The sequence below is a fragment of the Oryx dammah genome, unplaced genomic scaffold (assembly GCF_014754425.2).
Source record: "Oryx dammah isolate SB20612 unplaced genomic scaffold, SCBI_Odam_1.1 HiC_scaffold_18, whole genome shotgun sequence".
In the NCBI taxonomy this organism is placed as follows: Eukaryota; Metazoa; Chordata; class Mammalia; order Artiodactyla; family Bovidae; genus Oryx; species Oryx dammah.
In genome coordinates, this window is record NW_024070202.1 from 9,802,106 (window position 1) to 9,814,237 (window position 12,132).

A 12,132-nucleotide genomic window follows, 5' to 3' on the forward strand; every position below is an offset into this window, starting at 1 on the left:
GGGGGTCGCCGCGGTGGGCGGGGCGGGGCCGCGGCGGGGCGGGGCGGGGCCGCCGGCGCACCTGCCCGGCGCGGCGGGACTCGCGGCGGCTGCGCAGACGGCGTGCTCCCCCCCTCCTGTCCCGCCGTGTGTTTACGTGGAGACGAAGATGGCGGCGGTTGTGACGACGCGGCCCGTGCGGCTGAGGACGGTCAGCCAGTGAGCGCGCAGACTGGTTCCGCTCCGGGAGGGGCGAGCGCCCGGCCCGGCCCTGCGCCCTGCGCCGCGGAGCCTGCGGTCCCACCCCCGTCGGAACCGACCTTGCCTTCCCGTCCCCGACCCCCTGCCTGTGTTCCCCCAGCCTTCCCCCCAGAAGCTATGGAGGACGAAGAGAGACAGAAGAAGCTGGAGGCTGGCAAAGCCAAGGTGAGAGAGCCGGAGGCCGCCCGGCCTGCGCTGGGAGGCGGTGGCCAGGGAGGGCTGGGAGGGGTCCTGCGAGGCGGAGGCCTCAGCTCGGCAGCCCCGGCGCGCTGCCTGGGACGGAGGTGCTGCGGCGTCTGCCGTCGCCTTGCCCTCGTCTCCCTTTTCTAATTGAAAAAGCCTGGTGAGACACTACCTAGCGGTTATTTGCGAGATGACTGGGTGGTGTGGCTCCTTTCTCGTGAATGCCCCAATAAAACCTCTCCTTTCTACTGTATAAGCTGATACAGCGTGCTTCTGAATCTCCAACCTTTGACTTGTTTTGAGGGAGTTTTCTGCCTTGTGCAGACATTGTGCTTTTCAGGGTGGGGATTTGAGGCTCTTCTTTATTCGGTTGGGGATTTGTACGCTCATCATCGGCTTGGCTTTCTTAGGTGGCACGCTGGCACTCTTGAGTGTATGATTGGCCTGTGACAGCTGCCTCAGTCGTGGCTTGAGTGTGCCACAAGTGCCAGCTGTGAACTTCGCTGTAGGGGCGTTTTTAGAAGCATGGCTTTGTATGTTTGTGTTTGGAGGTCTTTGTCACGGCATGCGCCCTGAATTGTGTGGAATGTTACCGCAGTCTGTGAATGGAACTTATGGGGACGAAAGGGTCCATATTCCTAGCATCACCTATAGAATTCTTGCTTTCGTGTCGAGTCCCTATCTTGTATGTGTGTATGAAAAAGACTGTAAAGGAAACAATGGAAAAGGTTTTATTATTCATCACTGGGTTTCATGAACAATTTGACATAGACGAAATAGAAATTAAATAGAAAGAGACTATTAATAATATTAAATATTAATAATATTAAAAGATAGAATTTAAAATTACTCGCTTGAGCATATTTTTTGACTGGTCAAAAGGACCCCTTCCTCCCTATGATGAAATTACAGTTTATAGACTGTATGTTGTTTTATTAGAGATGATTGTTCGCAGTCATACTTGCATCTCAATTAAATTATAAATAGTTTAACTGTTTCTTTTCCTCTCTGTCTCCTCCCTCCAAATAAGCAAAATGAGACTGGGTCTGATTTCAGTAATCACTGAAGAACCACACTGCAGAGATACAATTGTAGATGCTGAACATAAGTTTCTTAAATTAATATAAACATATAAACTAGCTCTGTATTATCTAAGGTCAAACCTTAAGTGTTTGTATCAGGTCGATTGTTATTTTAGGATCTATACACAGGGAAAGGAAATCAAGGCATCTTTAAGATCTCAACGTTGCTTACATTTCTGCAGTCTTGAGGATCTGAGCACAATCTATGAATCCAAGAAAGTGGAGGAAAAGTGTGCACCTCCTTCCAAAAGCATTGAAGTTCTAGTTAGAAGTTATGTTTGTTTGCTTGTTACCTCAGTATTTTTACTATCTGCCTCCTGAAGTATGTCTCCTAAGTATATATGAAGCCGTCCAAAAAACATAGTTTACTTTGGACAACACCTCTGATAACAGAGGACTTATTTAAATTGCTTTGGTTTGGCAAAAAAGAATTCTAGTTTCTTTGTGTGTATGTGTGTTTTTTGTCTTTCAAAATTCTGCCTATGGTATAAAAATCTTATCCTTTTAACATTCACTTTCATTGTGGAAGATTATCCTCTAGAATTGAGCTGAATTTTTCTAGTCAGAAAAAAATTCAAGACATGTAAGGCAAGATGTGTTTGCTGGAGCATTGGCACCAAAATATAAAAACACTGGGCAACCTTCAAAGACAATGTTAGAATCACTTTCTAAACTATATTATTTAAGCATGATAGAATATTTTTCAGCCATTAAGATTACGAAGACTGATAGGAACATGGACAGTAAGAACATGGACCTCGAAAATAGTGTATACATTACTTCTTTTGTATAAATGTATGCTTTTATATTAGGACTTAAAAACTTTGGGTTGTGAGTGTAGGGTCGTTACGCAAACCTGTGTCAAACTCCTGTTTTACACCAAGCGCTGGAAATACAGAGATGGTGACAGTCTGTTTTCTGAAGTTGCTCAAAGTTTAGCAGGACAGATACTGGGTACTAAGTACAGTGAGGGAGGTGGTATTATAGGATTTGTGGCAAATTGTGTCATTTGTTAAAATGTGTTAAATGTTGCTGCCTCATTTTTAAGACTATTTTACAAAGAAGGTTCTTGATATTGATATTTAATGCAGTCTAGCCTGACACCTATCAAATAGTAAGTATGCAGTAAATATTTGCTTAGTGAATGAATGAGCAGAGTGACTGTGAGCTGTTAATGTGTGCTGCTTGACTAGCATATTGTAATTTAATAACAGTAATTCAGAATTCTTGTCATTGGAAGTCTCATTGCTGGCTTTAGAGATCACTTAAAATAACCATTTCTAAAACTTTATTCAGATACTTGGTTCTCTAAATGTCTTGTTTGTTCATTGGATTTAAATACTGTATTTGCTAATCTAGTTTTACAGACCACAACTTGTAAATTTTCTTCTTGGTGTTTGGTAAACTATTCATTGAAAAACTTACTTCCTTTCTGTATCTATAAATGATCATTTTTTAAATGACCTGTTGTGAATACAGTATAGTATACTTTATAAAATGTGTTATGCCAGCCAAAATTCGCAATGATAGAAGAATAAATTTGGTATGTGTGCTGTGCTTAGTCGCTCAGTCATGTCCGACTCTTTGCGACCTCACGGACTGTGTAGCCCGCCAGGCTCCTCTGTCCATGGGATTCTCCAGGCAATAATACTGGAGTGGGTTGCCATGCCCTTCTCCAGGGGATCTTCCCAACCCAGGGATCAAACCTAGGTCTCCCGCATTGCAGGCGGATTCTTTACCGTTTGAGCCACCAGGGAAGCCCAAATTGCCATATATGTGGCCATCAAAATAATTCTGCAGGAACGTCCTGATTTGGGAAAATGCCCACAAATAACACCAGATTGATAACAATGTTACCAAAAAAAGTATATATACAATTTTTATGTATGAAGACACCTGAAAAAAATACACCAAGATATAAATGATGGTTATCTCTGGGTGGTGGGTTATAGGCAGTTTTAATTTCCTTTACACTCTTAGTATTTTCCAGATTCTCTGCAGTATATTTCCTTTATGACCAGTAAAAATGTTTACATGTCATTTTTGAAAACAATAAAAGCTTATCAAATATAGTGTGTTGAAGAGAATGTTATATTGTTTGATCATTATACAGAACAAGAAGATGAGCCCTAGGGTAACTAGGCTTCCCAAGGGCCCTGGCATTAGTGTAGTTCTGGAACTACAGTTCTTATTCCAGTGCTGTTTCCATTCTGTAGTTGGGATTCTCTATTATTAGACATTTATATATCTCCTTTCTGGTTTTGTAGATCTTATGCTTTTTCTCTGTCGATTCTCATTGCCATGAACATGCCTGTCTCCATCTCACCCGCCGCCTCCCCTAATTTGCTGTTTTAGATTCGCTGTGAGTAGCTTGAGGGGATGGTTTGTAACAACCAAGCACTGATGGAGCCTTGTGAATGCGCTTTATGACCATTTCGTTCCTCTGCTACTTGTTGGTTTTTTCACTTGCTGTTGGGTCCTCAATTACTTCCTCAGTACTGAGGTAGTAAGACGCATGACCTGTGGAGACATGAGACATTACTGCATTAAGTAAATATTTTCGGAACCAGGCTAACCTCGTTGCAAGGAGCTGACAAGGACAGCGCTACACAGGCCGTCCTTGTGTTGATCCAGACTTCTAACTCCACTTGAAGTGACTTCAGTTTTCTCCAAGTAAAATTATCCACAATTTTATGGAAAAGAAAGTGTTGTAATATTAGCAAACAGAATTAGAAGACAGTTGTATATTTAGTGTAAAATTAGTTCTGCATATTCACAGTATGTATACTTTTTAACATTCTACTGGCAGAATTCTATAAAACCAAAGTTTTTATTAGCTATTCAGCATTTTATATAATTGGCATTGTTGAATAATTATAAAAATTTTTGCCTGTTGCATTCAGTAAGTAATAATTATATGACTAATGAGGATTTTCCGTTTGAGAAATAGTGCTAGTTCTATACAAAAAGGACAGTGCTCTCTGCAAGTTGTATATTAGGTTATTGATAATAGGACTCTTCAATTGTTATGTCCACTCTGAGAGACAAAGTTAGTCATGGTGTATAATTGTTCTTTCCATATTTCAGACATTCCCCTCCACCACTAAGAGCGTTGTTCTCCATCCCTGTTTCTTTTATACTTTCTAGTTTTTTATTCTTATCTGTGACATAGCTTGCTTAGCTTTCAAAGTAGATACTGCAGTTTGATACCTTCAACATTTACTGTAAGAGTGGTGCATTGTCTGCGATTTAAAAACCAATTCATGACCTTTAGTGTTTGTTGGAAGAAAAAGGCAAAACGTGATTTTTAGTTTGTGAGCTTTAACAAGAGAATATGGAGGAAAGAATGAGCAGAACAGGTTTCTCGAAGTGTATATTGAAGAGAGGTTTTGAAGGCTAATCCAGGTACATGGCAGGAACAGGGATAGAGCAGTGATTGGGTAGAAGAGCCTCAAGATCCGGTGAAGAGAGACTTGGTAAGGAGGTCTGTGGTGTCCTGTTAGTGAAACTGAAAGTTGAATAAGCTGATGAAAAAGAGAAAGTGAAAAAGATAGGATCTATCCAAGTGACTGGAATATGACAAGATTAGAGCAAAAATTATTTTTAAACAAAACACCTCTTATTTTTATATATAAGAAGTTTGTAGTAAGAATTAAACTATGACTGTAAAGTATTTATCTGTTGTAGGCTACTGCTTATTGAACTGTAAGTGAATTTCCTCTAATACGAAAGCTAGAAAAGGTTCTCACGGTAAATTGTTAAACGTTAAATGATGAGGAACGTTTTTATATCTCAGTTCAGTTCTACTGAAATTGAAATTGGATATCTTATTTCATTAGTTAGCATCTCTTTAAAAACTTTAATTTGGAAAGCTTCAGAATTTTTCAAAGTTTATTTATAAGCTTATAAAAGGGCTGTTTTACATTTGGAGCTTCTGTATTTATATGCTGTTTGTCGTACAAGAAAAGACATTTGCTTATTTGTTCAACCAACATTTTTGAACGCCTACGGCTGCAGCTATGGACTTTTACTTCTCAAGCACTTATTTAAATTATGATGAATTCTGTGCCTTATTGTCTGCGGGAAAAATCCTGTCACAGTCCATGACTCTCAACAGGTGTTTTGAAGAAAAAATGTGTTAATGATTGAAAGCTTTTGAGTTCTTCTGGTACTAGATATAAGAAGCTATGATTTGTCTTTTTTTTTTAACTTGAGGTGGAAGTCATGTAAAAATTAACCATCTTAAAACACTACAGAGGCATTTAGTACATACACAGCATTGTGCAGCTACAACTTACGTCTAGTTCCAAAACATTTTTATCTTCCCAGAATAAAGCCCTGTACCCAGTAAGAAGATACTCTTCATTCCCTTCTCCCTCAGCCTCTAGGGGCTACCAGTCTGCTTTCTGTTTCAGTAAGTCTACCTATTCTAGATGCTTCATATAGATGTGACCATACGATTTGACCCCTGGCGCCTTTTTTCACTTGGTGTGATGTTTTCAGTGTGCATCAGTATTTATATGTCAGTTTTTAATTTCCTTTTATGGCGAAATAATATTCTGTTGCAGGTACATACCACATTTTGTTTATTTATTCATTGATGGGCTTTAAGTTGTTTCTACCTTTTGGCTATTGTGAATAGTGCTCCTGTGAACATTCATATATAGTATTTGAGTACCAGTTTTCATTTCCCTTGGGTATATACCTCAGTTCAGTTCAGTTGCTCAGTCTTGTCCGACTCTTTGCGACCCCATGAATCACAGCACTCCAGCCCTCCCTGTCCATCACCAACGCCTGGAGTTCACCCAAACTCACGTCCATCGAGTCGGTGATACCACCCAGCCATCTCATCCTCTGTCTTCCACTTCTCCTCCTGCCCCTAATCCCTCCCAGCATCAGGGACTTTTCCAGTGATTCAGCTCTTCACATGAGGTGGCCAAAGTATTAGAGTTTCAGTTTCAACATCAGTCCTTCCAATGAACACCCAGGACTGATCTCCTTTAGGATGGACTGATTGAATCTCCTTGCAGTCCAAGGGATTCTCAAGAATCTTCTCCAACACCACAGTTCAAAAGCATCAATTCTTTGGCGCTCAGCTTTCTTCACAGTCCAACTCTCACATCCATACATGACCACTGGAAAAACCATAGCCTTGACTAAATGGACCTTAGTCGGCAAAGTAATGTCTCTGCTTTTCAGTATGCTGTCTAGGTTGGTCATAACTTCCCTTCCAAGGAGCAAGTGTCTTAATTTCGTGGCTGCAGTCACCATCTGCAGTGATTCTGGAGCCCAGAAAAATAAGGTCAGCCACTGTTTCCACTGTTTCCTCATATATTTCCCATGAAGTGATGGGACCAGGTGCCATGATCTTAGTTTTCTAAATGTTGAGCTTTAAGAGTAGAATTTCTGAATCATATGGTAATTCTGTGTTTTTGACAAACCACCCAACTTTTTCCAGAGTGGCTATACCCATTCCAACAGCAGTGTATGAGAGTTCTAATTTCTCCATATCTTCACCAACACTTATTGTTTTCTAGTTTTTAAAAATTACAGCTATTCTAGTGGGTGGGAAGCAGTATCTCATTTTGCTTTTGCTTTTTAATTCCTAGCGACTAAGAATGTTGAACATCTTTTCATGTGCTTATTGCCCATTTGTCTGTCTTCTTTGAAGTGTCTGTGCGTGTCCTTTGCCCATTTTTTAACAGGACTGTTAACAACTTCGTTTGCATAATATTACTGTTACATATATGTTTTTATATACTGAGAGGGCGAAAGAGAGAAACATGCACTCGGGCAGGTGATAGAGACAGAGAGAGATGCGCATCTTAAGTAGGATTATCTTCCATCTTTTTTTTTAGGCCTTCTGCTCTCTGCCAAGATTTAAACTGGTCCTTCTTTCCAGCTCTTGGTTTGACTAGAGCATGGTGCTCAGGTTTGAGTTCTGTGTGGGCCAGTGAGTCATTTCGCTCTACGGCCAGCTGTTTAACAAGTGCATGCAGTTGGCCCAGGGGGCACTTGTTGGGTTTTTGGCTTGATCATTACCAATCCTTTTTCACCGTGGGAGAAAATAACCTAATCTTCCTTAGTAGCAAAAAGACCTGGCCATTTGCATATGTGAACACAACCTGTACAGGTATTTTACTAGTGTAAGACATTTTTGTTATCACAGTGACTCCCCTTTTACTTGTAGAGTTTTGGTGGCCGTGGTCACCAAAATATCACTTAGGATACTTAAAGCTCATTTAGGTATGTTGCATGAAGCTGTGGTTGATATGCCCATAGATTTAGTGCTATTCAAAAACTTAGAATTGTTCCAGAACTGATTTTGCCTAGGTTGTTTATTTAAATCTATTGATTCTTTTGTACCATGAAAAATTCCTTTACCTCCTTTGTTCATCAACAGTGTGCTGTTTGTTTTCGTTGCCACCAGGGTTATGATTCTTATTGTGGTTTGCTATTCACTAAGATTCTTATGTGGTATAAAAGTTTCTCTGTGAGTCTTTTTTTTTTTTTTCCTTTTAAGAAATCATTTCTTAAAGCCCCTGCAGTCAGTTCTTTTCTTTTAAGAGATCATTTATCAAAACCCCCAAATTATTATTTTTTACTAATAAGAACTATATTAAACTTTAATATTCAAAATCCTCATCTATAAAGATTTGAATTTATAAATTGTGTTAATTGAATTAGGTTCTCCAGTTACAGCGCTTTGAACAACTAACTGCGTATAAGGTCAAGAATCTCTTTCCTTCTTGATATTGAGCACACAGAATTTGTAAACAAAATTCCTTCTTTACTAAGAATCATTCATTGTGGACTCTGATTAGACAGTAGTTATTCCTCAGGGGTCTCACTTTTTCAAGTTGATACTACCTTACTGTTTCCCCAGGGAAAATAGGGACAGGGACCAATTATAACTAAAAATATCTGCTGGGAATTTATAGGTTTGGGCTGGAAGTTACAGAAACCTTTCAAAGATAACTTAAAACATTGAGTATATTTTAAGGTAAAGCTGTCCATTTTTACCAAACTGATACTTAATTTTTAATTTATATAAATTCCTCTCCTAATGAAAATATTAATAGATGTCTGGGTATTTTTATCCAGTGCACTTCTCTTTAACAAGAGAGCTCTTATTTAATGGAAATAAAAACAAACAGAAATAAATAGGATCTACTTAAACTCAAAAGGTTTTGCACAGCAAAGGAAATAAGAAAACAACCCACAGATTGGGAGAAAATATTTGCAAATGATGTGACTGACAAGGGATTAGTCTCCAGAATTTAAAAACAGCTCATGATGCTTGAGTGAGTGAGTGAAAGTCACTCAGTTGTATCTGACTCTTTGCGACCCCATGAACTATACAGACCATGGAGTTCTCCAGGCCAGAATAGTTGAGTGGGTAGCCATTCCCTTCTCCAGAGAATCTTCCCAACCCAGGGGTCGAACTCAAGTCTCCCACGTTGCAGGTGGATTCTTTACCAGCTGAGCCACCGTGGAAGCCCTCATGATGCTTAATAGCCCCAAAACAACCCAATCAACAAATGGGCGGAAGACCTAAATAGACTTTTCTCCAAAGAAGACATACAGACGGCCAAGAGATACGTCAAAAGATGTTCAGGGTCACTAATTATCAGAGAAATGTAAATCTAACTACAATGAGATATCACCTCACACCAGCCAGAATGCTGGTCATAAAAAATCCACAAACAATAAGTGCTGGAGAGGATGTGAAGAGAAAAGGGCCCTCCGGAGACATTACTTTGCCAACAAAGGTCAAGGCTATGGTTTTTCCTGTGGTCATGTTTGGATGTGAGAGTTGGACTGTGCAGAAGGTTGAGCACCAAAGAATTGATGCTTTTGAACTGTGGTGTTGGAGAAGACTCTTGAGAGTCCCTTGGACTGCAAGAAGATCCATCCCGTCCATCCTAAAGGAAATCAGTCCTGGATGTTCATTGGAAGGACTGATGTTGAAGCTGAAAGTCCACCTGATGTGAAGAGCTGACTTTTGAAAAAACCCTGATGCTGGGAAGGATTGAAGGTGGGAGGAGAAGGGAACAATAGAGGATGAGATGGTTGGATGACATCACCGACTCAATGGACATGAGTTTGAGTAAAACTCTGGGAGTTCGTGATGGACAGGGAGGCCTGATGTGCTGCAGTCCATGGGGTTGTGAATAGCTGGACACGAGTGAGCGACTGAACTGAAGTATCCGCAGAGAACACTTGAGATGCAAACTATTTACAAAGCTAGGAGATGGTGATGTCTGTGAAACTAAGGGAAGCGTGTCAGTAAGGAGTGACTGCTTGTAAAAAATGAGAAACCAAGTGTGATGAAGACTTGAAAAGTAACCTTTACCTCTAGCAATAGTTGGTCAGAAAGGGATGTGAGTAATTCAGGTTATTGTGAGATGGGGAATGAATGTGAATCAGGAAATGGTCAATGTTACCTACTTTTTCAAAGTTTTTTTTTCTTTTTTTTTGTAAAAAGCATTGTAATACTAGTGGTTATGAGCTTGGACTAGACCAGACAGTCTGGAATCAAATCTTGGCTCTGCAGTTCTTTATCTTAGTGACTATATGCAAGTTACTTAACCTCTCAGTACTGCTGTTTCCCATCTGGAAAATAAGAACAGTGATACCATCTGCGTTGGGGTTGTTGTGAGGATTCAGCTTATACATATAAAGCTCTTAGAACATTGTCCAATTATAAGAAGTTAACAGAAGTATTAGCCATCATCAATATCATCATTCTCACACTGGAGCATAGAGACTTAAACTGTACAGTAGAGAATTAGATGGGAGAAGTAGTCTGGGACCACACAATGAGGAGTCATATAAGTCAGCTGACAGAGTGTGGAGCTTACCCTAAAAGTAGCCAAAAACTGTGAAAGAATGTGTATGTCACATGTTTAAGCTCTGAAGAGGTTATTCATTTCCAGAAAATACTATATGCCACGTTCAGGTTGGTATGCTGCCACCAGGCGGCAAGTGTCCGTTCTTGCTATACAGGTGAAGCAGTAAAGCGTACACACACAGATGGAGCAGTGAAACCACGCATGCGTGTGTGTACAGGTGAAGCAGTAAACTGTGTGTGTTTAATATGAAAGATTAACTGATCCAAATAGCCAAATGTAAGCACCCTAATTCTAGCAGGGCACTTTGTTTCCCAAAACTGACCAGTAATGTGAAGAAGAGAAAAAGCATAATTGGAAAGGTAGAAAGATTTCAAAGGAAGCTAACAGAAGTATAGTTGGGCCTCATGTGAAACTGAAAAGCCATTTGGAATCAGTGCATTCTGTCATACCTTATTTCACTCTCATAATATCTGACACCCTTCTCTTTGCAAATCAGCTTCCTCTCCTTGTACCTCAGTTTGTACAAGACAAAAAATTACAGGATGAATTCCCAGATCTGTTCTATTCAGTGGAATTGTTTTCCACGATGGACACTTAAAAGAAGAGGAAAAGAAAAATTATTTAAATAGTGTAACCAGATCATGGAACAACAGACTGGTTCCAAATAGGAAAAGGAGTACATCAAGGTTGTATATTGTCACCCTGCTTATTTAACTTATATGCAGAGTACATCATGAGAAACGCTGGGCTGGAGGAAGCACAAGCTGGAATCAAGATTGCCGGGAGAACTATCAATAATCTCAGATATGCAGATGACACCACCCTTTTGGCAGAAAGTGAAGAGGAACTAAAGAGCCTCTTGATGAAAGTGAAAGAGGAGTGTGAAAAAGTTGGCTTAAAACTAAACATTCAGAAAACTAAGATCATGGTACCTGTTTCCATCACTTCATGGCAAGTAGATGGGGAAACAGTGGAAACAGTGTCAGACTTTATTTTTCTGGGCTCCGAAATCACTGCAGATGGTGACTGCAGCCATGAAATCAAAAGATGCTTACTCCTTGGAAGGAAAGTTATGACCAACCTAGACAGCATATTCAAAAGCAGAGACATTACTTTGCCGACTAAGGTCTGTCTAGTCAAGGCTATGGTTTTTCCAGTAGTCATGTGTGGATGTGAGAGTTGGACTATAAGGAAAGCTGAATGCCAAAGAATTGATGCTTTTGAACTGTGGTGTTGGAGAAGACTCTTGAGAGTCCCTTGGACTGCAAGGAGATCCAACCAGTCCATCCTAAAAGAGATCCGTCCTGGGCGTTCATTGGAAGGAATGATGCTAAAGTTCAAACTCCAATACTTTGGCCACCTGATGCAAAGAGCTGACTCGTTTGAAAAGACCTTGATGCTGGGAAAGATTGAGGGCAGGAGGAGAAGGGGACGACAGAAGATGAGATGGTTGGATGGCATCACCGACTCAATGGACATGGGTTTGGGTGGACTCTGGGAGTTGGTGATGGACAGGGAGGCCTGGCGTGCTGTGATTCATGGGGTTGCAAAGAGTTGGACACGACTGAGCGACTGAACTGAACTGAACCAGATCAATTCATAGAGTAAGCATCTAGCTTAGCGGTTCCCAGACTTTGCTGTTCTTCCCTGGAGAATCCCAGGGGTGGAGGAGCCTGGTGGGCTGCTGTCTATGGGGTCACACAGAGTCAGACACGACTGAAGTTACTTAGCAGCAGCAGCAGTAGCAGAAGCATCTGGAAAGCTTAAAACAG

The 12,132-nt window shown here is 40.5% G+C and overlaps 1 protein-coding gene across 7 annotated transcripts in view; it reads left to right on the top strand.

The window, feature by feature from the left end:
- Positions 1-117: 117 nt before the first annotated feature.
- Positions 118-12,132, top strand: part of AKAP9 (A-kinase anchoring protein 9) — a 165,520-nt gene continuing 153,505 nt past the window's right edge. For 6 of the 7 annotated variants that reach the window (XM_040260254.1, XM_040260256.1, XM_040260257.1 and 3 more), the window contains exon 1: positions 118-405. In XM_040260254.1, coding sequence (XP_040116188.1) covers positions 358-405 — 48 coding nt within the window. In that variant the 5' untranslated portion in view covers positions 118-357. The remainder of the gene's footprint in view (positions 406-12,132) is intronic. The other variant, XM_040260258.1, reaches the window with a different exon arrangement.